The 27,783-nt window shown below is 38.6% G+C and overlaps 1 protein-coding gene and 1 pseudogene across 7 annotated transcripts in view; one reads left to right on the top strand and one right to left on the bottom strand.

Annotated features, from left to right (window-relative positions):
* Positions 1 to 27,783, top strand: part of MAPRE2 (microtubule associated protein RP/EB family member 2) — a 129,217-nt gene that overhangs the window by 50,424 nt on the left and 51,010 nt on the right. For 6 of the 7 annotated variants that reach the window (XM_039843258.1, XM_039843286.1, XM_039843248.1 and 3 more), the window contains one exon: positions 21,095 to 21,222. The exons of the other annotated variant lie outside the window; for it this stretch is intronic. In XM_039843258.1, coding sequence (XP_039699192.1) covers positions 21,095 to 21,222 — 128 coding nt within the window. The remainder of the gene's footprint in view (positions 1 to 21,094; positions 21,223 to 27,783) is intronic. 7 annotated transcript variants of the gene reach the window in all.
* Positions 11,105 to 11,613, bottom strand: LOC120583358 (dynein light chain 1, cytoplasmic-like; annotated as a pseudogene).

Below are 27,783 nucleotides of genomic sequence, written 5' to 3'. Positions count from 1 at the left end.
CAAATATGGTTCATGGCCCAGACACCTTGACCCAGGTATCTCTTAGTGTAAACAGAGCCCGTTTTTCCAGCCTGGACTAGAGTGGGTAGTAAATCATTATTGAAACCTGTATGCACTTTGGTGAGAAGAGCAATGCTCCTTTAGAAAATTACCCCTCCATTAGTCACATCAGTTGAAAGAGCAGACGCAAAAGTGGCTCAGCAGAGCCCTGCGGACTCGTTTCCATGGCTTATGTCCACTACTGTGTGATGGCCTCCTCGGCCCCACCTTCCTCATGGCAGATATGAACACTAGAAATCCATGTATGTTAAGAGGCGCTTAAAATGATATAAATGTGGCGTGGGGCATTTGAGGTGACACTTTAATTCACAGAGCGAGTCCCGCTCTGGCTCTCCCTGGAGAGGCCACTCCATATAGCTGTTTCTTGCAGATGCTAGTAGGAAATGAGATTTATTAGCTGGCCCTCTGCCCACCAAATCTTTGTTTGCATACTCCAAGCTTTTAAGAATGAATATATAAGTCCAGAGGACTATTTCCACGTGGGTGTTTGAACATGCAACTACAGTAGCGTATGTTTCTGAATACTTAAAAAAATTACTTGGCCCCAGGAAATGGACTATAAAGAAAAACAAAATGAAAACTTAAGCCTAAAACATTGACTCTGACATCCAACTTTGCCAACTTTGAAAAATGAACTCTTGTTAAGAAAAACAAAAAGAAAAATCTTGTGCGTGTATAAAAAATAGAGTTGTGAAAGCATGTTCCATTTAATAGAAGCTGTTGTAACATGGCTCGCTTCAACCAGAATGTACATTTCCGATCATACTCCCCCAAACAGTGCAGCTGCAGACAGCAAAAGTATAGTTTTATTCGCCTCCATTACATATGTATTAGTATCATCTGGGTTTACTACTGCCATAGGAGGTTTTTGAAAATAATTATTTTTGTCCTTAATTTTTCTTAGTATTTGTAAAAATCACAGGATTACTTGATGCTTTGATTACTAGGTGCCCAATTTTTTAACCTCTTTTCAGGGTTCTTTGTCAGAGTTTCTGTTACAGGGATGGCCTTCTTCTGGGTGCCCTTGGTGAGAGCTCACCCCTGCTCAGCAGTGGTTGTTACCACTCGTATCTATTTACAGTACATTATCTTAGCAGAACAGTGGTTTGAGATGGTCCTCTGAATTTAGGACAATGGTTTCCATAAGCAATATCTTTTCTGTATTTACAGGGTCCTCTTGAAGCTGCAGTGATATTCCTTTAGATTAATGGAGGGGGAAATATTGGGACTAATCTAAATATCTGGTTTGGAGAACTAATTTGACAAAAACTTAAGAATCTCCTCTGGGCAAGCTCTCTGCTAGATGCCTCTTCAAGGGCCTAGAGTTCTAGCAAAGTCAGATGTGCGAGCAGCTCATTTCGTAATAGATTTATTTGCCTTTTGAATATTTGGCTTGTTTACAAAAGTTTCCTGAGCCCACAGTGACAAAGTAGAAAAAGATACCCTCCGGGCCAGTATGCTGTGAGAAGTTAAAAGACACAGTGGGAGACCAAACATTTGGGTGAAAAGAGCATAGGCTTTAGAATCAGAATTTTCTTTGGTCTGGCAAGGTGCACATTAGGCAGTAGTGGAAAATAAGGTAAGAGCATTGAAAAGCATTGAAGTGGTCAGAACTTGAACATGGAAAGCCACTGAAAACTCATTAATTGAAAAACAGCATAATGTAAACAGGAGTGTGCATGCCGGAATTGATCTCCCATTTTGAAATGAGAGTTAAAAGGAAAATGAAGTTCCAATAGTGCCCCGTGGAGCAGAGTCCAGAAGTACTAGGAATCCTTAATTCTCCATGAGAGAACTCTCTCAAGCCCCAGTGTAGCAGTCAGGACAAGGTGGACTGGCTCGAAGCATCTTCTCCCAAGTAGGAGCAACCAGCATAGCTTCCTCCCGTAACTGGACTGGTACTTGGGTCTGGCAGTGGCTTCTGTACTTGCTGAAGCCTACTTCATAGTTAGCAACCTGACTTCGAGGGGTGGCTAGTCTACATTTATACTGTTCTGATTCTCCCAAACTCAAAAGCAAGGTGTCTGGTACTTCACGGCGAAGGATTCTTCTGAGTCATTTAATGCCATAAATGTTGCAGACATGACTCCGATGAAACTGTTGAGGGTGCTCCATGCGGCCTCCGTGCCAAGTCTTCTGACAGCTGGAAGGTGGTCACCCTGATGGCAGGCTTCAGTAGACTGAGAATTTACTGGATTGTGTAGATTTGTTTACTTTTGAATTTTGTCAGTTTCACTTTAAAGGAAAAATTGATTTGTTCCTCTCCTGAGAAAAGTATCCTTTCCCACAATGAAATATGTTAGAATAGTTTCATTTTCCTGACTTTAGGTTGTCTTTCAGCTATCACCTTCTGTAGTACCAAAGTGGATATGTCACACTCATCTAGACCCTTAAGCACTATGCCAGCAGCCTTTTTTCCACGCACATCCCGTTTGTATCATATGAACATTGTTTTAGTTCATTTTAAAATTCCGATTGTTTATCTTGGTCTTGTTGGCCCTCAGAATTTATATTATGTTCAGAGAATTCTTTGAAAATGGAAACTTACAGCTTACATAGGCCAAAACTGAAATTATAAAACTTTTGCCTTCTAGCATGAATCAAAGAAATTTCTCCTAAATATCTTTCTGTTAAATGCGTTCCCAAATGCTCATTTATTTTAATGAAAATAAATCATTAGTGACGTAAAGAGTAAACAGTTTTATAGGTCACCAAGAAATGATTTCTTAGTAGGTTACTAAAAAAATTCTTGTGCCTTTTCAATGTTAACTCTCCCCGGGCTAATTAGGATATTACTCACCTAAACCAGGACAGACTTTCTTACTTAAAGCATTATTATTATTATTATTATTTTTTTTTTTTTCTGAAGGAGCAGAAGATGGTGATATACCCGTAGGATGCTCGGCTGTTTAAGTGATGGTGTCCTTTTGTGTAGTTTCTCTAGTAAAGAAAATATGGTTAGAGCTCAGTCTTCCTGTTGTTTATAGACCTCGTTTGGTTTATGCAGGTAAAATGTGCCAAAAGGACCAGATTTGGGCCATGACGTGAAACAGAAGAAGACTAGGGCAAGAGATGTGAAAGAGCACGTGTTAAATGATACAGCATGCACTGGTGGGAGTCCGTGAAATTGTGATCATGCATGCAGAATTGGTCCTGGGCTTTATGGCCAGTGTTTGTCGTTGCATAATCCTAAAAGGACAGTGCTCTTCAGGTGAGGTACACCTTAGATTTCTGTGATCCTGTTTTACTTGTCCTAGAAGTAGCATTTGTTTTTAAGACATGAATTCCTTGTTCTTTACAGTCAGCCTACCTGGCAAGGTCCTGAGAGGTAATTTATCCAAAATGCCAGAGGCATTGACATCTCAGGGAGGTGTTTTTTCTGTTCGGCTGTACTTTGGTTGTAAACAGTAAATCCCTTCATTTAAGAGCCCTCCATGATTCCCTGCAAGGTTTGCATTTGATGCTTAACAAATCAGGAGAAATCGAAGCTACTGAAATGGGCTTCTCTTCCCCACCCAGTCTACTTCCTTTTTATCATTTTGGAATGCCAAAACATGTTTTCAGGCTGCTAACAATAAAAAAAAATTTTAATTCCCACTCTTTAAAAAATTATACAATTATCGTTATATTAAAATGATAAGCCAAAATTCTAACAGTCTCTGAAGAATCTAGTCTTTCAGCAAACTTACTGAGTTCCTTCTATATGCTAAATTCCACGCTGGGCACATGGAATACAAATAAAAATAATGCACAACCTTTCCTTGAAAAGCATCTAGTATCAGGGACAACAGGCCGAGAGGAGGCAGTGCTTGATGGGAGGAATCTGAGATGGAAAGGTATCCACATCTGACTCCAATAAAGTAATTTTGTGATTATTGTGCTGATACCTGGCAGAGGCAAAATTATTGTTTCTATAATTTTAAAAAGCTTTCAGAAAATGAGCATGTAAATAAAAACCATTTGAATGTGTGTGTCCTCTACTGTGACCACTGTGTATAAGTTTTCATATAGCCTGGAGGCACAAGTTTGAGCCTTGTTGAGTGACTGACGTAGTGGGAAGGTTACTTCTTTCTTACAAAACGCCACTTGAGAAAAAGTAAAAAGCTTCTCTCTTTTGATCCTCCAATTTTTGGATATTTGTATTGGCCATCACTAGGTTAAAATAATACAGTATACTTTTATGTAAAAAGCAAAGAAAATGAGAGTATATATTCATATTTACTTGATGTTCCTAGAGAAATTGAAAGGGTATAAACTAATAATGGTAGGAACTGGACAGATAAGTCCCCATGTACCTTTTTTTATAGAGTCTTAATTTTAATGAGTTTTACATGCTGAGATATACTGGGAAGCATCTCAAGATATTCATGAACTTAACTGAAGTCACATGGATGATATTAAAAATTTGCCTGATGCAAGTACCACACTTACATTAAAACATCACAGATCACAAATGAAATGTGCTCCTGCAGCATCTGCCCTTTGAGGTTTCACACATCACAGTCCATGGTCCATATTTCGTTTGATTTTTCTCTAGAGTACATTGAAGCTGCCTCCTGTGGGTTTGTGTTGTTTTGTTTTGTTTTGTTTTTGTGATGTGTCTAGCCTGCTTAGTATGCACCATGAATCTTGCACTAACTGCAAAATAATCAGTCCTCTGTGAGGATTCTTCTTCCGTAAACTCTTTGAATTTTGGTTTTCTTATTTTTTGAGTTCCGTCTGTGTGTCAGGTACTGTGTGGGGCCCTAAAACAGTGAGATTACAGGTTATTGCTTTTTTTGAGCCATGTTGCTACAATCCTCTGACCTCCCCCAACCCTTAGTCTAACCTCCACTTTATGGAAATTATTGAGCAATATCTGGCCTTCATGTGACCTGTGCAGATAGTGGTAGTGCAGTCCTGGCCAGGAAACAAGCCATCTGCATTCACCATACCCCCGTGCTCCAGCCCCCTGACCTATTGGTCTGGGTGAAGGCTGAGTGAATCCCCGTGGAGACTGACCAATTAAGAATCAACAAAAGGAGACCTTTGAATTCATCATCCCAGCTATAGGGACTGCTCACCATCAATAACCATGAAATAGAAAGCTTGTGGAGCTTGTGAGCTGACAAGCTCTGCTAGAAAAGTAGGAAGCAGAAGAGAGGGGTTATTTGGTGGGTGCAGGACAGAGGTGGGTGAGCCCAGCTCAGGGCGATGGCCTCTTGTGTGGATGTGCCAGGCCTCTGCTTCTCCCTCCTCTCTCTCCTTTTCTGTTTCTGGGGTCAGAGTAAATCTGCCCCAACTACACTTGTTCTCCAGGGGAAGGGAGGAAGACATGAGTCATCAGCCACCTGGGGGCAGGGAGTGCTGATGACAGGGAATGGGGACCTGTAAGTCTTTCCACAATCCCTTAGTGAGGCTAGCAACACACAATAAATTGAAAAGCAGATTTGGTGTCTGAGAAGCCAATTTTTCTCTCCCTGGAATTTCTGACAGGCAGCATTGTCGTACCACTGACTTTAAGATGTCAACATGAATAACAGTGAAAATGTTTCCAGCCCGTGTGATGAGTATGTCACTGCTCCCTCAGCTCCAGTTCGAAAGTTGGCCTGGGCCAAAAAGATGGCCTGAAACCCTCTGTTCCTACCCCACATTGAGACCAGCTGGGGTCCTTAAAGTCCCAGGTTGCTACTTGGAGAGATAGTGAGGTGCAGTGGCAAAGCCCAGGCTCTGGCGTGAGACTTCTCTATCCCAGTTCCACCCCTCTCTAACTATCTATATGATCTGGAACAAATTTTTTAGCCTAAGTATCAGTTTCCTAATGTGCAAATGAGGATAATCACAGCATCAACCTCACAGAGTTCTTAGTGAGGATTTAAATGAGACAGAATGCAAAGTATACCTGGCACATAGTTGATGTTCATTAAAAGTCCAAATTTAATGTGGAAAAAAATTCAAACAAATTATACTTTAGTCTTTAACCCCGTTATCAACTTTAATAAAAATTTACATATGGTAAACTACATCCATTTAAAGTGTGTGATTCAGTGAGATTTGGCAGTGTATATGCCCTTGAAGCCATCACTCCCAGAAGATTCTTGGTACCCTTCGGAGTTCATATGTCCTCTGTCTCCAGCCACAGGCAGCCACTGTTCTGCTTTCTGTCACCATAGTCTGGGTTACATTTGTTGTAAGTAGAATCATACAGATTATACTCTTTAGTGTCTGACTTCTTTGACTCGGCGTTATGATTTTGAGATTCATCCAGATGGGGTTTATTGGCAGTTCAGTACTCTTCACTTCTGAGTAGTATTCCACTGTGCGGCTTTACCATATTTTGTTTGTTATTCACCAGTTGATGAACATTTGGGTTATTTCAAGTTCTTAGCGATCATGAATGAAGTCTGTGAATATCAATGTACAAGTCTTTGTAGGAACACGTTTTCATTTTTCTGGGGTAAATACCCAGGAATGGAATGATTGGGTCGTATAATTTGTGTCTGTTGAACTTATATAATGTTGTATACCAACTGTACTTAAATAAACAAACGCATATTTTTGAATTTTAAAAAATTAAAAGAGAAACTTATGAAACTGCAGGTAATCGTCCAAGGCGGCTGTACCATTTTACGTTCCTGCCAGCGGAATATCAGAGTGCCGGCTGTTTCGCATTCTTGGCAACACTTGGTATCGTCAGTCTTTTAAATTTTGGTTATCCTTACGGATGTGTAACAGTATCTCATTTAGATTTTAATTTATGTTTCCCTCATGATTAGTAACGTTGGGTATCTTTTCGTGTGCTTATTGGTGTTTCGTGTATCTTTAGTGGCGTGTGTTCATATTTTTTCCCCATTTTTTAAAATTAGGTGTTTTATTGTTATAAAATGATTGTAAAAATATATTCTGGATACTATAAGATGGTCTCGACTTAGATTTTATTGGGTATGAGTCTTGTGTTCTTAACCTATATAAACTTTTTAAGAAAAAAAATAGTCGTTTCTCCCTGATCTTTGTCCACGATGCCTCTAACAGGTCCAGCTCTCAGGAAGTACAAGTGATTATATTAAAAGAAACTGCAAAGTAATAACAGGATCATTATTTTAGCTTAGGGGGAAAAAAACACTAAACCCACTCTAAAAGTCTGATGTGAAACAGTTAAATTTACCAGCTAGGTTTTCTTTAGGGTCTTGATAGATAGTAGATGCTCTTTTAATTCTGTGCATAGTCCTGTAATTATGTAGATATTCTTTTCTTTGTATTGTGTCTCCTTAACACTAGATCAGATTTTCCACTATTAAATTTAAGACAAAAATGTATGTAGAAATGCTTTCTTTTTTCAAAGACAGCAAGGAACCATTCTCGTATTTTCAAAATTTTGCCCACGATAATTAAAGCATTGGATGCCTTTCCCTTTTTTTTTTTTTAATTCTTAGTCAAACTCTTTCCTACTCTTCCTTGCTCCATTTTCATTCTTTCTAACTTGGCAGTTTCGTTATTACCAGTTTGACGCCTGACATTTTCTCCCTTAGAGAAATAAGAGAAATTGCCTTAAATAGAATTTAGAAACTGGGAAGCAAAAACCAGGTAAGGTCTTGGGTTTACCTTAAAGCAGAGGTCCCCAACCTGCAGGCTGGTACCAGTCCATGGCATGTTAGGAACCAGACCACACAGCAATAAGTGAGCAGTGGTTGAGCGAGCGAAGCTTCATCTGCATTTGCAGCCGCTCCCCAGCACTAGCATCATCGCCTCAGCTCCACCTCACATCGTCAGGCATTAGAATCTCATAGTAGCACCAGTCAGTCCCTGGTGCCAGAAAGGTTGGGGACCACTGCCTTAAAGGATCTACTGAGATACTGTGTGATTTTTTGAGATGGTGGGGATGCTTGGCTTCTAGAACCTTTGCAGCTAAAAGCCAGATTTCTTAGCCATATGTTTCAAAATCTAAAGATATTATAAAATATAAGGTCACTTATGATTTTACAAATGCCCTAGGCCTACTAGTAGATTTTTATTATTTTTTGCATTCTGATTGGGACTGAGCAGGTCACAGCCACCCAATTATTAGTTGAGAGTTGAGAGTGTTCTTTTCGCGTTAATTGAAGTTGTTCCGTGAAAGGAAGCCAGATACCATTAGACAGGACATCCTGTGATTCCCTTAGTTTACCATGGCCAAGGACGTGACTTTTTTTTTTTTTTTAATAAGATGATTGCTTGCTTCCTTTACTGTTAACAAGGGAGCCCAGAACTGATGATGTCCATTTGGCTTTAATGACTCTAACTAGTGAACATCTAACTTCCTCCCCCTCGCTCCCCCTGCCCTGCGAAAAATTACCTGAAGAATTATAAGAAACTTCTAGTCTTATTCTTTCCCAAACCCAAGGGTCTTACCATGTATCTGCCCCTCTGTTATCTGTGTACCTGATTAAATTTGAGCAGGGCTCAGTTCTTACCCACTTTTTACTCAAATGCTCAGTTTCTGCACTTCCTTTTGAAAATTACAGTGTTATTACACTGATGATAGTAATGTTTTAACTTTTGATCTATAACAAGGCAGTAGATAAGAGAGCAGAGAGGTACTGCAAATTAAGTGTGTGTGTGTGTGTGTGTGTGTGTGTGTGTGTGTGTGAGAGAGAGAGAGAGAGAGAAAGAGAGAGAATGTGCACGTATTGGTTTTTGTCAAGGAGTGTTGAGTACTTCTGATGCAAAAGTCTCAGTCTCTTCTTTATTTTTCATTCCAGTAAATAAATGGTAGGTGAGGCTGTTGGTTTAAAAAAGAAAAAAACTCTTCTTCCAATCCAATATACAAGGAAGATAGGACTGGTATCTGGTTGCCCAAATAAGAGTACTAGAAAACTAGGTAAGGAGAAAGAAGGATGAACTCCACTGTGGGGTGGAATTATAGAAAGATAGAGGGAAATTCATTCGCTGGCCAAAATGAATCATTTCAGCTGGGAAAGGAAGTTTTGGGGACAATGGCTTGGAGAACTGGTGACGAAATAGTGCTCCTAGTTTGGATAGTGTTTCCCTAGTTTGGAGAGCTACATCAATTTGGCCGAACGTTACTAATCTTAGTTCAGCTAGAGCAACAACCGAAATTTCCATTTCCTGTTCTCATAATGTGCAGCCATCTTGTATGTAATTTGCAGTATGTTCTCTGGGGTTGGGGTATGGGTTTATGTGGAAGCTGATCAGTACCTTGTCCACTAAGCTACTATCTAAGAAGTTTAATGTTACAATTACACTGTTACATTTTGAAATTGGCCATTTTGTGGCAGAGTCTGTTAAGGAAAGAATTAAGTGTAGATGGCACCAAGAGGTAGAGTCAAATTCACAAATTTTAACCCTGGCCTGCACTTCACTCATCCTTTTAGGCTTAATTTTATTTTCATTTCCATTTCAAAATGTTCTCATGAGTTTAAAAATGAATTTTACCATAGTGAAAATACAGACCTTTAGATAGGCAGCAATCTCTTAAGAGTGGGATACCAGGAGATTTATTTATATTAAAGTAATAGATTTTTCTAAACACGTAGTCAAGATATGAACCTGAAGTCTTTTATTAGTGTTGAAAAAAGTTCTAAGCAGTAATTAACTTGATCTCTTTTCATTTTGACTAAACTACCACAAAAACAAACTGAGAGACTTAGTAGTAACTGGAAGTGTAAAATATGGTGATTCCTAAAATATTAGCATGGCTTATATGTTACAGCTGGCAGGTTTTTGAGCCAAAAATCGTTCCCAGTAGTAAACTGAGTTTACAAGTCACCCAAATCTCAACATTTCAGGCTCTTCTTCAGAGAGAATGCTAACAATGACCAAATCATCTTGGTTAAATTGAAAATGTAAAATGAGGCCTTGGTAGAACTAAAAAAGGAAAATGGTTTTACCAAAGACCACAGTTGTGGCCTCATTCGGAGTTCTTTATTCTTCCTGCTTACTGTTATGACATAATAAAGACTGAGAACAGAAGGGGACTTGGTTGAGAGCAACAATCCTCGAATCAGTCCTAGGTCAAAATCCCAGCTCTTCCACTTAATAATTGTGACTGCACAGGTGTCTCTATCCTTTCCCACATAATTGCATAAAAGCAGTAGCCATCACATAGCTTTGTTGTGAAGACCAAATGAGAAAAATGCATGTTAACTCCTTATTCCTGTGAAGTAAAGGATATGCAAAGAGGCGAGTCACATGTGCCCAGGTTTATCCATCGAGTTGATGGTAACTGTGGAAGCCCACACCCCTGACTCCTAGATCAGTGCTCTCATGAAGTTGAAATACAGCTGGTGAGCTTTTCATACAGTGTTGGAGACATGGTGAATGGCACATTTTTCTACCTCTGGTTTTTAGACGTAGAACGCAAAGTTCTTTAATCCACTCAACTCTAACTTATCCCCTCCTAACCATCTCACTTAGCACTAGAGACACATATCGGCAGTTGCTTACATGGTATAATTTCAAGGACCCTGTGAAGTTCCCCTCCCCACAAAACTCTCCCACATATGCATTCATTTGGCCTTTATTTATTGTGCACCCACTAATGTGTCGAGCACCGCCATCGACCCAGGAGGTACAGCAGTAAACAAAATATATTCTGTAAAAGACCTGCTCCCATACAGCTGACTTTATAGGGACAGGAGGTAGTAAACAGACAATAAACAAATGAGATAATTCCAGACCGTGTTAGTATCACCACCGGTGTGATGTGTGAGTAACTGGAGGAGACCACTTCAGAGGGTGGTCAGGGAGCACTTGCTGAGGACTTGACATTTGAGCCCTTCCTGAAGCATGAGAGGCAGTCAACAGTGCCAAGTGCCCAGTGCTGGGAACAACCTCTTCCTTTGCATGAGGCTTTGAGCCCCGATTATCCCTAAGAATTAACCCTGAAATTGTCATCCTTCATTTTTTTTTTTTTTTTTATTATTATGAGAAGGTTTTTTCCCCTCCAACGGATTTCTTTTTGGAAAGGAATGGATCTTCAGGAGAAAAAACATGGGGCAGATAGGTATAGAATAGAAAATAAATACAAATGTAGGTCGTTTTGCTAATTATTTTATAACCACAACACATGAATGCAGAGAATGCCCTATACAAAACAACACAAAGGTTTAAGATCAAGGTGCTCCTTTAGGCAAGGCTGCAGATTTCAGTCTCTGGTATTTGGAATTTAGGCTGCAGTCCTTGTTTTGGGATGGATCACTCGGTGTGTAGCATAGTCCATGCTTTTAACCAGATTTGAACAGAAAAATGGCCACTTGGCCCAGGTGGAAGTAGATGAAGTGTTTGGTTTCATGTGTCACATAAATACCAAAGTCCCTCCCCACAGTGCAGTGCCAGGTGGGGTTGTACTTCTTGTCAAACTCCTTCATATGGGATGCAGTGTCCTTCTCTGTTATATTTCTCCAATGCCCAAGTAGCACATCCACCGAGTCCTGTTTGCATCTCCTCCGATATATCGACATTGTTGATCACCGCCTTTCGGTCGCACGTGGTTGCAGGGGGTGGCTGGGGGAGGGGCTGTCGCGGCTCAGACCCAGCGAGAGATGCCGTCGCCACTGAAGCCGTGGTGCATCTCATGAGAAGGTTTAGAAAACGTAAACAACCGAAGATGCTAAGTTCCTAAGGAACCAGCACCACCGAGAGCACAAGATAACCCAGAGCCAGGAGGCGGGGAGCGCTCCCAACAAAGTGTGCCCACCACAGGACTTCACCTACTGGTGGCACGTGCATTCAGCTGCTACATTTCTGCTATATTTTATGCACACTCGGTTTTATGCAGGGTGGATTAACAACTGAGCATGACCACTCTTCATGGTGGCAGCAGCACTCAGGCCCTGAAAGGTCGACCTAGGGTCTTGTGGGGCTGGGGGCAGGTTTAGGGCCTCACTAGAAATGACTTGGGATCATGGGAGAGAGCTAAGGTCAGGGTGAGAGGGAACAGGGCCAAGTAGGGCTGGGAAAGTAAACAGAAGGCATATGGTCAAGAAGGAGCCAAGTTGTGGGGGGGCACTGAGCGAAATTGGTGCCCGAGGAGACCGAGGAGACCAGCCAAGCCCTGTGGCATGGGAATGAGCTCTGGGTCATCGAAATTATTTTCAGAGCATGGATACCAAGCCACTCACTGTTTGAAACAGATGGACATTTAGGCAAATATAATCAACTATAATCAGCTACATTTCTGACCATAAGAAGAAACGATATGCCCTTTGTGTGTGTGTGTGTGTGTGTGTGTGTGTGTGTGTGTGTGTGTGTGTGTTTGTGTTTATGACCTTAGCTTTTTGTTCTTGCATTATATGCAGCTAAGTTTTATTCAAATTAGTGAACATTATGAACGCCACAAAGAACTTTTTTAGAATTCCAAAATTTCTTCATTTCTTGGATAAGAGCCAAGTTTCCAAGTCATTTCAGGGCCATCATTACATCGTTGTTAATTTTGAGTTTTAAAAAACCAAAACCTCTATATGCTGTTTTGAAAGTTGCATTTCTGTTGCATTTACTTACAATGTTCTGGGTAGTCAAAGTAAGCCACCTACTGAATAATACCTGTTGGGGTTAATATAGATAATGACAAAGCTATTAAAATGGAAGTAGATTTTCAAGCCTTCTTATGGAATCTCCTTTTGCAGGCAGTTGGAGAAATTTGTGTTTTAATCATATTCTATTTTTTTAAGTAGTTCTTGTAATACTTGGTGATATGTCAAAAAAAAAAGAGTGCCATATTTCTATTTTAAAGTGTAAGTTAATGGTAAAATTGACGGGCACTCTGAAAAAGAGTATTATTTTCTGTTCATTCTTTCTGAGAGGTAGCAGTTATTAGCTGGAGTTGAGACTTCTGATTGTCACACTTAACTAGAACTTTGTGCCCATATTAAAAGCATGACCATCAAGCAGCAAATGCTAATGAAGAGCACATTAATAATTGCAATGGTAGGCTGCCTAGAAAACACCTGGAATACAGAGCAAGCAACTCTGCCCTCTGATAAAACTCATGTTTTATCCAATGTTTGTTTAACCAGCTTAGTATTAAAGTTCTTTACACTGGTTTTCTTCACTAGCTCTAAACTGCAAATAGCCTAATTTTGAGAAAATAAGTTATAGTAGTTCAATATCCGTGCCTCAATAAAATATGCATATTTTATAATTGTGGACATGTCTTGCTGTTTCTCCACCATCCTTGTATAAGTCAGTACTGCATTCAGACCCCTACGAGGGCCTTCAACTCATTCGTGGCAGCTCTCCAGGGAGGGTCATGCCTGGAGGAGTTAGTCTTGATTGTCTAATCCCTTAACAGTGTCATAGAGCCCTACAGAAATAAAACAGATGCACATCTGCCCACAGTGGCTCAAGACCGCTGCAATTAACTAAAAACAATAAATGACTTCCTAAATTCCCATCGCAGCCAAAAATCCATGCAGGCATCAATTTTTCCACAAATTCAATGGAAGCTTTAAAACCCAATTTTAAATGAAACAATATAGTTTCTGTAATGTCTCTCTAGAGAGATTTCATCTTGTCAAGGTTTGTCTTTCAAAGATACCCTCTCTGACTCCTACTTCACTCCATCCTGGTCCTTCTCCTCAAACAAATACAGTCTCCCTGCCTCCACATTTCAGGTCACCAATAAAGAGAAAGTGATGAACCAAGAATTATCTGGAGATATTCTTTCCTTGGTTAAATGTTGAAATGCTACCCTTTGAGGTATTGAATCTAGAGAATTAATTACGCACAGCTGAAAAGTGAGGAAGTTTCTGGTTCAGGAGACACATTGACACTTGATGCCCAGTTCATTATTAGGGTCTGCCACAGGAGACTGCACATCAGCCTTTTGTTAGGGAGATAGGACTGGGAGGCACTCAGGCAGAATCTCTTGGTGGTGGTGTGAGGTTTTTCAGAGGAAAACACAGTTAAGTGAATGTCTTCTGTGGGACAACCTCTTCATCCCTCCTCAGGTTGATGACATATATTCTAGTGCAGAAGTAGTGGTCTTTGAAAACAACTTTGGGATTTCTTCTTTTGACTCGGTATTTGCAATGTGGGATATAAATGTAAAAATATTTTTCTTCAAAATATTTACAGGTTATTTCAGAAAGATGTTGCTTATAAGAGGAGGACATATTGTTATATCAGTGATTGGCTAAATCTGTTTTTACACTCTATTATAATGTTTTTGGATACTTAGAAGTATTTGCAAAATGGCTATTTCCATTAGAATGACAAAATTCTTCTGACTAAAAAGCCATGTTTACAATGCATCTCCCTTTACCTGGTATGTAAGAACAGGCCAACCTTGAGAATCCTAAAAACTTGAACCAAAGATCACCCCGTGAGATGGGGGTTAAAGGTGAGGCCTTGACCGGGACCAAGCATACATCCAATGGTTGGTAAACAGAGGTGTTCTTGTGGCTCACAGGCATTGCTCCCACCTTGGCACGTATGGAGATGTGATACCAACAGTGGCTTCTGAGGCACTTTGAAAGGAACTAACACCTAGTCAGTGAGACAGGGCTTCCTATGAAGCACTGATGTCCTTAAACATTACTTAAGAAACCATTTGGGTTATAGATTATTATAAGGGTTTCAGAAATTTGTATGTGCCAAAGTTCAAAGAAATAAGTTCCTGATGTAAAAAGAAAAATACCATATTCTTTGTACCTCTTTCCTAGTCTGTTCTTTGTTTTCATTCATGTGAAACTGGGTGAAGGATGAATTGCATGTATTTATCTATCTTAGACTACTGGAGATGGAGTACTTCTCCCAGTAATGGGGGAACATGATGAACATAGAAATTGTTACAAGAGAGAAGAAAAACAGTCATCACTATAGATATAGTTATTGTCAGTGTAAAATGTGTGAATGGAGTATATTTGCATGGGGCAGGTAGAATTTTCAGAATATTTTATACTGAAAGTGAAATTTCCAGTGGCATATGGACTCTTTAGGGAGTGTTAAAGCAGGTAACAAGACAGGAAGGGCTTTTAAAGGTTCCGCTTCAAAATGGGTTTGGGGTGAATATAAGCCAAACGAAGCCTCCTTACAGAGCTGCAGACAATAGTCAACCACTTACAGAGAGCTCTTCTTCTGCAGATGGTCGTATCTAAACTTGGGAAGCCTGGCAAACTCAAACGTTAGTTGCGAAAAATCAAAATAGGTTCCACATGCCTCATTCCCAAAATTAATTTCTCAAACCCCGCTCACATCCACACACCCAAAACAAGACCAGAGCCAGTATCCTAGGACACCTGGCCTGTCTTGAGCCTTGCCGGGGAGGGAGAAAAATACTGCATTTTCCTCCAAAAGGAGTAATCAAAGTGTGAAGGGAGGAAATGAGGAAAAGTGGCCTCCTCACCCACGCCAAACACACACACTTCTCTCTGTCTCTCTGTCTCTCTGTCTCTCTGTCTCTCTGTCTCTCTCTTTCTCTCTCTCTCTTTCTCTCTTTCTCTCTCTCTCAATCTCTCTCTTTCAGGCCTGTGATCTGTTTGTAAGGGTTAAGGTGGAGCAGACAGACAAAATTAATTACATAAATAATTTCATTTAATGGCCACACATAATGCTAGCTATGACATTTTATATATTTGTTGAATTTTGAAGAGACACTTTTCTGGAATAATTCACGCACCTTGCCAAATCTGTTCTTAGGGAAAATTGTAGAATATTTTGTAATTGATTTTGGAGTCCATGGCTGGTAAGGTGGTAGAATTCATATTTTGGTTTCCACAATTCAGGACTTACCAAGCCTTTATCAGTGCTTTCCTCAGTAGGCTAACTCAGGGTCTCGCATAGTCGCATAAAATTCCTTTTGTTTCAGTAAGCAGACGTGCAGTTTCTAATCTTTATGGCTGAGTCACTGCTGCAAAGCCTAAACTTGCCAGACCTCTCTCCTTACCACTACCACCAAATGCTGAAGACAGGGTAAAATGGGGGCAAAATCAACACATTGGCCCTCAGGCTGAGGCTGTCCTTTTTGTGAAGTCACGTGTGTCAGTGGTCGCTATCCACTGACAAGCCAGAAACATGACTTTGCCTGTGGGAGGTATGAAGGGATTTTTGTTTTTGTCTTTTTCTTTCTCCTGTTTGCAAAAAGTACATTGCCAGCTTCCCAGAAAGGCGTTCAGACGTTCACAAAAACAGTGTGTAAATATACTGTGATTATTGCTTTATGCTCGAATAGAGGTAATGAATGCAAATGCATTTCAAAATAAATGTGAAATGCCATATCTCAGTATCATAACCCAGAGACTCTAATATAGGTTTTAGTGCCTTGCTTATCTACGGCTGTCAGTGCAGTTTTTCTTACCAGGCTTTAAACACGTGGTGATCTGGTTAAGATTCTGACTGAAAGCCACAAATTAAGGGACAGTGCTTCGGCTTCCTTCTTTTATAAGGATGACACAGAGAGAAAAGCTTATGTCCCAGGGACCAGATGGCAGGTCATGTAAGAATAAACTGTTGTTTCTGTGTGAAAGACATGCTGAAAATCTAAACAGGAGAATAAACACTGCACGGTACATTGGCTCATCATTCTGTAGCATATGATGTTACTTTACCTTTCTTAATCATTTATTTTTCTTGACTGAATCTTGGGAAATTATTCAAATTAAATCTTTCAAAAGGACAAGGAATTCACATTTGTCAGGGAAGAATATAATTCCTGCCATGCTTCCTTCACAAGATTCTTTCAAGGATCAAAATAGGAGTATGGAGTCACTTTAAAATGATAGAGAATTTCCTCGATGTACACACAGCATTTCTGAAGAATAGACAAGGGCAGGTACTTTTACTTTTATACTGTAAGATAAGTTGACACTCAAGAAAATAGAATGAATTCTTAGGATTTTAGCGGGTGTCCACAGAAGAACTAAGACTATTAAATACTGTCTTATCAGCCCCGAGTGTAATATTTGGACAAATATAAATTTTCTTCTGTAACTATTTAGCCACCTGGATAACTTAAGTTTGAATATATTGGAGTTGCACCTGTAGAAAAAGTGGGAGCTGAAGGAATTGGGAAGAGAATGAATGGCTGGCAGAGCAGGAATAAAATTGTTTTTTCCACTTTGGTTGCCCCCTGACTTCCTAGAGGTTAGGAAGAACACTTTCCTTCTGCAGAGAGGGAATCTGGATCCAAAACTCTCTCACCTAAAATCAGAAGGCATCATCAACAAAAGGAGTAAAAAAACAACCACAGGTGACATGAATTTATGGTATCTCGGTGAAATTTGGAGTTGGAAGATAGAGTGGTGAGCCTAGTAACTAACTGGAATTTTTCCAAAGCAAAAATCAGGTGCTGTTTTATTGTTCACATGGTCATCTTAATGAGCTCCTTGAAAGCAGATAGTGAGCTGTCTTTGTGAGCTACAGGCCCGTTAAGATGTGGAAAGACTACTGTCCTTAGGCAAACATTTTTAGTAAAGACCCAGAGAGTGATTCATTGACAGAACCTGCAGCAAATGACTTGCTTCCTTGTACTCTTGGATTTTTAAAAGCTGTCATAACTCTTTTACCTGTCCTTTTTTTGTTCCCTTCTTTCTGTTATGTAACCACAGAATATTTTTACTCACTTAGAGATGGTTTATCTTTTTAAAGCACATAACTGATTGTATCTCCTGCATTATGTTTAGTTTTCTTTTTAAATCATCTGGAGCAAAAATTTTATCCCAATTTGGTTTGGTGCCATCTAGCACAATTCTGGGCCTCATACCTCATCCTTCACTGATTCATTGCCTGGTAAAGCTTTTCTGCACTGCCTGAAAAAGAAACCATTAGAAAAGTGTATCAGCTGCTATAGGTTATGCCTGTATATGAAAATTACATCAAACAGTCCACAATATTTTAAATATTGAATTACTTATCTTTTAAGATTTTATATAATTTGTATAGTTGATTGAAAAATTTGGGTATTAAAAGTCAGTGGTTTTGTATAATAAATGCTAGACTAAAGAAAACAAGTTAGCAACTGAAATGTCCATCAACAGATGATTGGATAAAGAAGTTTTGGTTCATATATGCAATGCAATGTTACTCGGCCATAAGAAAAAATGAATGAAATCCTACCATTTTCAACGTTATGGATGGACCTAGAGGTTATAGTGCTGAGCTAAATAAGTCAGACAGAGAAAGATAAATACCACATGATTTCACTTATATGTGGAATCTAAGGGACAAAAGGAACAAACTAAACGAAAACAGCACAATACAGAGGATAGTAATGGTGTCTGCAAGAGGGGAGGAGGGTTGGGAGGCTGGGAGGAAAAGGTGAAGGGATGAAGCATAAATCAGTAGTTACAAAATAGTACAGCATAGGGAATATAGTCAATAGTATTGTAATGGCTGTGTGTAGAGCCAATATGGGTGCTAGAGTAATCGAGGGAATCACTTCATAAACTATATAAATGTCTAACCAATGTACTGTATACCTGAAACTAACAAAATAAATTTTAAAAAATAATAAAAATAAATAATTAACGTTACTAAGTCATAAAATGACAGTATATCATTTAGATTGATGGAGGTAACATCTAAGAAAAAGAGGGTAAGTTTTTAAAAAGGCAAGGACAAGAGGTTGTTATTTATTATAATTTTTTCTGTTCTATTTTTTTTACCATTTTATATTAATAAAATAAAAATTGATGTTAAAAAAACAGAAGTTATTAACCAACAAATAAACAGCCTATGATAATGTAGAAAAGCAGTAATTATGGTCACATTATGAGATGCCAGTACAATGATTTTTTTCAGGTCTTCCATGAAGAAAATTTAGAGATGAGAGTGTTTTCAAAGATAGATTAATGGATAGTTATAAATAAATAAAATTTTCTTTTAACACTATAAGTAGAAAGCCGATTTTTGTTGCTTTGTTTAGACTTAATAAGGACCCTGAACACAGCTATTCCATAAATACATAGATTTTTGTGTAAAACCTGTAAATCTATGAAACCATAGACTTTTTTCTGTCATATATAGTCATGCTTAAAAATATTATCTCTAAATACCATTTGCCACCGAAAGGACTAAAGAACCCTTGGAGAAATAAATGACTAGTTTTCAGTCTAAAGCAAGAAATGTACAAGCTGAACCTGGAACACTTTGTCATACCAGAGAGCAAGGGCATTGTTGAAGACCAGGACCTTGTCAAAAGAACTCAGAGCCCATCTTAAGTGAGCTCTCTGCAAGCTTATATCAATAAGGATATAAATTGCAGTGGATTGAGTTCATAATTATACTTCAAAAATAAAACTCTGTTGGTCATGTTTGGAAAATATTAAGGAACTACCTCTTTAGTTTGAAAACTGGTAAAAGGGAAAGAGTCAGGCATCTATCCTGCCTGCCTTAAATGATTGGTGCCTCAGAAGGGAAAATTTCTCTTTATAGAATTATCCCAGCTAACAAATCAAGAACAAATAATAGAATACCACTTTGAAGTCTCTAAAGAATTGTCAGATCTAGGCATATGCCACCAAAGACTAACAAATGGCAAAAGGAGTCAATCAAATATATCGTGCCTCCTGGTGGATGTTTACCACATGAAGTGGCCTTGCCCGCCCCCCACAATTAGAACTTGATTGGATCAAGCCTCTAGCTTGAATTACCAGTGTGTGGGAATACAAGGGACAGAGGAATATGTTAAATCACACCAATGGGATGCAGTGAGCAAAATCCAGACTTTGGAAAAACTCTACAAGATAACCCAGTTCCTTTAACAATAACACAAAAATTGCAAGGGAAATTTTAGAAATGGAGAAGGAACCAAGATAAAATAAACTTAAAAGTACATATGAACCTTATTTGAATCCAGATTCAAACCAACTGAAACAAAATTATAAAACATTATATATTTGATGATATTAAGAAATTGTTTTTATTTTTAGGTGTGGTAATACTTTTATAGTTTTTTTTTCCTGTCTTTTTAGAGACATACTGAAATACAGGTGAAATGATGTGATGCTTGGCATTTACTTCAAAATAATCTGGCTGAGGGGAGGGAGTGTTTGTTGATGAATGTATAAAAATGAAACAAGATTGTCCAAGTATTGATAAGCATTGAAGCCAAGGAGTAAACACAACCGATTTGTTGTTTTCTTCTCTCTCATTTTGCATGTATCAGAAAATTTCCAAAATGAAAGTACACACACACACACACACAATAATACACACACACACACACACACATCCATACATATACACAGTGATGTATATACCATGTACATGATATATGGTATGATATGTATACCATACATGGTGATGATAGAGTGGAGTGAAGGGGAGGGTGGTAGAGGAAGATATCAAGGAGTGGAATACATGAGGCTTTTCTCATAGAGCTTGGCGAGGTGAGCAGCCATTGGAGGGTTTTGAACTAAGGAGGAAAGGATCTGATTTGTGCCGATAGGATCACTGTTCCTCTTGTGTTGAGACCAGGGGGTGGGGGCGAGGATGCAAGATGGGAGAGCATGAAGAGACCAGGTGAGAACTGATGGAAGTTTGGATCAGGGTAGCAGCCTCTGAAAATACTTTGTAAAAGCAAAGCAAATAAGATTTGCTGATGGATTGGACATAGTGGTGAGGGAAATTAAAGAGACAAGAATAATAGTGTTTTAGCCTGAGTAACTGGATACAGTGGAGCTGCCATTTACATATCCAAAGCTGAACAGATCGCTGTTTGCAAGCAATGAAAGTTCTGTGAAATCATGTGAAATCATGTATATAGCTAAAAGATTACTCTAGTGTGCACTGTTAGAGACCCGATAATGTGTTAAAACCACACATAGACTTAAAGACAAAAGTGAGACTAAATTGCAGGATAAATTAGGAATTCAGAAACTGAAGAACATTTGAGCCCAGTTGAGGGAGGTGTGAAATGATACTGCGTGAACAATGTATGAAATTTAATCATATCATGGCAAATGTGTAGAACAGAAAGAGAAAAGAAGGAGGGCTTACACAAGAGGACTTTTTAAAAAATCCTGAGTTCTGCCTGGGATCCTGACTTTGAATAGGTGTCTTTTGTTTCTGAGATAATTTTTTCCCTGTAGGTCAATAAACTTGTTTGTTTGTTTTCTAGCTGGGGAATGGCAGTCAATGTGTATTCTACCTCGATAACCCAAGAGACTATGAGCAGACATGACATCATTGCATGGGTTAATGACATAGTATCTTTAAACTACACGAAAGTGGAACAGCTTTGTTCAGGTAAGAGATTATCTTTTAAGTATTTACCTAAATGTTTACTGTCTACTTTGTGGAATGTGATTTTATGAAGCACAGATGGTATATTTGGGGTAGGAAAAAATTTGTATCAGTATCAATATATAATTAAAGGGGGAAGACTCAGGTATAACTAAAGAATTATGGGGGGAATCTTTATGAGCATCTAAGAGCATAGAGCCATCTTGACACGTATTATGAACAGCCTCGCTTGAGCTCTCGAGCTCTGTAATGCCTCCTAACAGGTCTTCCAGGCTCTACTCTATCATCCCATCAGCCACCATACCTCTCTTGCTAAAATATAGATCGTGTCTTTTAACTCTTATCCTTAAACCTTCAGGGCTCCACGTTGTTATTCCTATAGGATAAAATTCAAACTCTTCTACATCTCTAGTAAGGTCATTTCTGTTCTAGCTCCAACCCATCTCCTCAAATTCATTGTCCTCATCACTCTCCTCTGTATCTCAGTCCCATAAAACACTCGTTGTTCCTTCCCTTTTGCATCCCATAGTTTTTGCCATGCCCTCTTTGCTGAGAAGGGCTTTCTTTTTCATTTATGGTAAAGCCCCATTAACACTTGAAAATCTGACTCAGTTGTTGCTCCTTCTGTAAAGGGTTCCCCAGCCTCCCAGGATCTTTTTTCCCCAAAACATTGTGCCCACCCTTGCGGAATAAGTTGCAACACTGCGTTAGAAGGTCTAACTCCCCTGAAGTCACCAAGCGTCCTTGAAGACAGGACTGTATTTATTTTTAAATGCCCGCGATGACACCATGCCTGGTATAAAGTAGATCTGTAAGGAATGCATATTGAGTTAAACTTGTTTAAAAAGTAGAAAGTTTCAACTTCTATGATAAAGTAGAGACATGTTATAAAAATGTGCCACTAGTAAAGTAATTCATTCATAGGTTAGTATATTTATCAAAGAAATAAATAGTCTTCCTTTGAAAACAGGAAGTGTTTTCTTCTTGTGAACTAATAGGTAAGAGATTTCCTCTTTGGCTCTCACATGAAAATGTGTTAGAAAATAGAAAATATTACTGAAATGTATTCAAGTGAATTTCCATGAGGCATAATAGATACAAAGGAATCATCAGGCTTATCCCGTGCAGTGGTTTTAGGTGTTCTGCTCTCTTTCCCAGTGAGTTACATGTAAGAAGATTTCAGGAGTGCACTCAGAATTTGGAAAGCCCCCAGCAGTCACTCTCGGATATGCCTGACTGCAGTGCCCACCAGTGAATGAATATACTCTCCCTTTGCCAGGTCTGGATTTGATCAGAGTAGACTCAAGAACTAACTTGCAACATTATTGACCCCTCTTCTCCCATGATCATTTTTCCCATGAGGAAAGACAGTGAGGTTGGCCAGAACCTAGGCATTGCCTCACCTACCCTCTCTGTGCCCAGGTCTCGAACATGAAATCCTCTGGTTTGTGAGGTCAGTAGTGGGTGCTAACTAATCAGTTCTTTGCTCTTCATTACAAGCTAGAGAAAAGCTGATAAACTATGATGATATAAATTGTGAGGTCTACATTGTTGGCCTACTGGAATGGCTTTAACAGTTAGCGTCAGAAACAACCCTTGTTGCACCTTATTCAACTTCATATCTTCACTCAATCAAATTTTAATTGTGCTGTTCTTGCTGTGTGTTCTGGAGCTTTCTAATATTTTATTTTTAATTTGCTCCCAAAAAAACCCTAAAAACAAGTTTCTCTGTTAATTAGCAATCCCTTTGTTAATAGCACATACCACTTTGTATTGTAGTTAATGTTTATCTTAACCACAAAGTGGATGTATGTACATGTGGATAAGGAGGATGGGTTTGGTTATCAAGAAAAAGAGACACAGGATGGAAGAGGCTAAGGAAAAGAGTCATAGGAAAAATTCCCAGTCACGGTTCTTAAAAGCTAAAGGAATCTGTGGAGATTCCTATGCAATACACTTGAAGAGTTTTTGCTAGCAAACAAAATGAGAGCAAATCAGAGGTTTTTTAGATACAGTAATAAATTTTTATGAGTAATATACATAATTCCTTTGCATATCTTTCAAATTTCTCACAAAATTTTAAGCAGCATTTGAAAAGGATTCTTGTGCATTGGTGTGCCTTTTGCAACCATTCATAGCTGCATCACTCTCAAGTGTGGCATGATGACACCTCTGGAAAAATTTTGATCACTGCCTAACAGATCATTTCCATCAGGATAACTCACTGACTATCTAAGGTTATGAGGTGGATAGTTCAGAAGAATAAAGGTTAGATTCCTTTCTGCTCTGAAACACGTATTTTGGCTGGGATAAAAAACATGTTAATCTCCATAGTAGAGAGGGGGTCTTTTATTTTAGGCAAAGGTTTCTTCAAAGTATAAACTGTGGACCATATGCATTTATAATCTCCTGGAGAGCTGCTTGAAAATGCAGATTCTAAGGCTCCTTGACCTTTTAAATCAATTTCAGGGGTATAAAGCCCAAAATCTGCATAACAAGCACCCCAGCTGTTTTTTTTTTTTGCTGCTGCCAGGTTTGCAGTACATTTTCAAGAAACACCAAACCACTAAAAGTATAGTTAAATTATCCAAAAACCTATCTGGCACAGTTTCCTTATGCATAATTTAGTCTGCGACTTTTCTCTTGTCTTTAGCAGTGACATTTAGTCAGGGAATGCTATCTTTCTGTTTATTTATTTATGAATTTATTGTTCCAGAAGGCATTTAAGGCAGCCAGGACAGTGCTGTTAGAATAAGAACAAAACTGAACATTGTTATCCTAAGCGAAGTACCCTCATTATACTTATAAGTAGTCACATTTCTTGGATAATATTATTTCTTCAACTTTCATTGTAATCCCTTTAGATTAAAATGTGTATAATTTTATTTTAGTAGTATGCTGTGGAAAAACATACACAAAATATCTTCACATAATTAAACTTATTTTCTTGTTCAGTAAAATTATTTCTTGCTCTCTTTCCTAAAGACTTATGCTCTCATCCTGGCAGTCCCCTTTTGGCATTTCTTTCCCTGCCCCCCCCATTTGCATTATTATTTTCCTTTTTTTTTTTATTTCCAGCTAAGCGATCTCCCTCTAGATAATATTAAAACTAATTCAGCTTGTATTTAGCTCATAAAAAGCTGAAATACTGTTTGACATTTGCGTTCCATTTTCTTCAGGATTTTCTGCCTTTATATAACATCTCATTTGTTTTTATGTGAGCATTTTAAAAGCTCTTTAAGGCAAAAATGGTGTGAGAAGGTATAACACTTGGAAATACATTGCAGTAAATGATAAAACAATGAAATGACTCACTCTTAACTCCTTTCATTTTATTCCAAGGATGTAACCTTATGAAATTTTTCTTTGAATAGTAAATGTGGGTCATGTAATCATGTGTGTATTTGGTTTGCATTCATTTCATTTCTTGTGAAAAGCAAATTCAAACAAGAAAAAATGGGCTGTGTAAATGGAGAGCTGGTTATCAATGGATCTGAATACTATCTTACAATACGACAGTATGACAGTATACTGCTTACCTAAATCTCTTTTGAAAATGAATAATATTTGTAGATTTCCCATAGTGGAATGGGGAGGTTGAACCACATAAACTATCAGATTGGTTCTGCTTAAAAATATTTTATATTTTAGTTCGATTGTTTATAAAATTTTCAAGGCTTTTTGCAGAGCGAGGAGATGTTTTGTGTTTACTTTGGTACCAGCTCAAACCAGTTTCCTAGGTATTTTATAAGATATTCAAGAGGGGGAATGGGCAGCTAGGTGGTAAAAATCCCTAAATTCAGGTTAAGTAAGTTGAAATGCTGTTTTGGACATGATAGAAAAGATAGTGGGTTATGTGAAGAGAAAGAACAAAAAGAAATAGAGTAAGAAAAGTATGATGGGAATAGAAGAAAAGTATCACTCCCTTTTCTTCTTCACCCCTCATCCCTGCCCCAACATAGCAAATCTCCTTTGAAACTTTTACCGATTTCGATTTTTCTGGGTCCCAGCCCTCTCTCTTAGGCTGGGATCTAAACAGCAGAGTCATTGGGCCCACTGCTTGGTCACTGCAAGCACTTGGCCACCTGAGCACCTAACCGCCATACCTCAAAAGGCAACTGCAGCCTCTCTCCTTCCCACTCACTCCACAGGCCAAGCAAACAGCTGACTTCTTACAGATGCTGAGATAAAATCTATGTGTCACGTACACGCTATGCTGATCAACAGCTCAGTTGTTTTCCTGAGCATTTTAGTATTTTAATGAAATGTCATTCAAATTAAACCATTTTTTTAGATGGAAAGTTTAGATATTTTGTTGACTCTCTTTAAAAAAAAAAAAAAGACAAAATGGTCAGGATCTGATTCCATTTCAATTTGTGCTTTTCAAAATTGTTTCAAGCGTTGTGTTAGATCAAGTTTCTGGTATTTTCTTCTTCCAGGAAAACTTCTGAATCTGGCTGATCATATGGTAGTCATTGTAGTCACGTTTACAATTGTGGGTCCTTGATGGCTCCCTGAAAGGGTCTAGGCTTTACAGTAATTAAGGTCCACAAAGGTGTGGCTGTCAGCCTTACTGGGGACCTGTAGTTACAAGGGCACTGAGCCCAGCAGAGCAGTCTCGTCACCATTTTTTATTGCAATATGGGCCTGTTAAATAGGCCACTCCCATCCTAGTGTGCTGTCCTTATGCCTTCTTTTTTCTGTCTGCAGAGACCTCTGTCAGGAGGGCAGGTTAGTGATGAAATCAGCTCAGTCTAAATTTAGTAGACCTTCTCTTGTTGGCTCTCTTGAACTGAAACCAAGTAAGGATATTTCATCAGTATCTGTTAAGCTCAAGAGCTTACGTACTAAGCTTTATAAAATCATAGACTATTATTTGCTGTAAAAAAAATTCAGTCATCTTGGATTGTGTTACTGTTGTTAGAGATGTAATTGTATTATAATAGAATATTTGTTTGTGATGTATTATGGAGAGAGTGTTTTTTTGTTTCTTGCTGACAGTTTTTCTCTCTCATTTTAAAATCAGTTTTTGTGATCTCAGCATACTAACTAATTGCAGAACAAGGAGGCAGAAAATGAGTTGGATATTGGGGGAAGGAAAGGGTCCAGCCTCAATTTTAGTTGGCCGTAGTGGGCAATCTACTCCGGTGTTTCAACTAATGTGCAGAATACAGAATACAGTCATTTTTCCTTCTAAATGTATTTATTTACATATATTTTGATACTTTGTTGCTGAAAATAAATGTAAAATGCTGGTTTTGTTTTTACTGCATTTTGTAATGCTAAATACCATTGGGAAAAAGTGTGTATGCATTAGCCCTCATTTATCAACGTACATGGATGATATATCTTTGAAAGTAATCAGTCACATCTTCATCTATCTCATTACTGTAGTCAGTTCTGATAATCAATTTAGTTTTATTTAACATACATGTTTTGAGGTGTTCTTTGAGCTAGGCCCTAAGAACCCAGATAAATAAAACTGGGTTCTAAGAGCTCAGTATTGTTTTCTAAGAGCTCAGTACAGCAGGGTACTGTCCTACAAAAGACTAGAGACCACACTGTGGTTAGTTCTATTTTGCAAAAACTTTGAGCATACAAAGGAGGGAGGGGGTGAGACATGGGGAGCTTGTGGAGAAAGACCTTCATTCATATTCTTTTGGAGTGGCTTAGTACTGGCTGGATGACTTAGAATTGCCATAGTTTGGAAAACACCCCAGAAATCCTCCCTGTTGATCAAAGATCTGAATATAAGACTTGAAACAATAAATTGCATAGAAAAAAACAAGTACTAAACTCGGTGACCTTGAACTTAGAGAAGATTTTATGAATTTGACTTCAAAGGCAAAGCAAGTAAAAGCAAAAATAAACGAATGGGACTATATCAAATTAAAAAGCTCTGCACAGCCAAAGAAGCCATCAAGAAGACACAGAGGCAGCCATCTGAATGGGAGAAGATATTTGCAAACAACACCTGATAAGGCCTAATATCCAAAATATACAGAGAACTCATACAACTCAACAACAAAAATAATAATAATTAATTAAATAATAATTAATAAATGGGCAGAAGACCTGAACAGACGCTTCTCCCAAGAAGACATACAAATGGCCAACAGACATAGGAAAAAAGGCTCAACCTCACTAGCTATTAGGGTAATGCAAATCAAAACCACCATGAGATACCACCTCACACCTGTTAGAATGGCTATCATCAATAAGACAATAACAGGTGTTAGAGAGGTTGTGGACAAAAAGGAACCCTTATGCACTGGAATGTAAATTGGTACAGCCGCTATGGAAAACAGTATGGAGGTTCCTCAGAAAATTAAAAATAGAAATACTGTATGACCCAGCAATCCCTCTTCTGAGTATCTACCCAGAAAACTTGAAAACATTTATCTGCAAAGATATGTGCACCCTGATGTTCATAGCAGTATTATTCACAGTGGCCAAGACATGGAAATAACCAAAGCGTTCTTTGATAGATAATGAGATAAAGCAGCAATTCATTATACAATGGAATATTACTCAGCCATGAGAAAAGATGAAATACTGCCAATT

This window comes from Pteropus medius, unplaced genomic scaffold (assembly GCF_902729225.1).
Source record: "Pteropus medius unplaced genomic scaffold, Ma_sr-lr_union100, whole genome shotgun sequence".
NCBI classification, from domain to species: domain Eukaryota; kingdom Metazoa; phylum Chordata; class Mammalia; order Chiroptera; family Pteropodidae; genus Pteropus; species Pteropus medius.
Note: the sequence above shows the minus strand (reverse complement) of the source record. Positions and strands in the feature narration are given on the sequence as shown.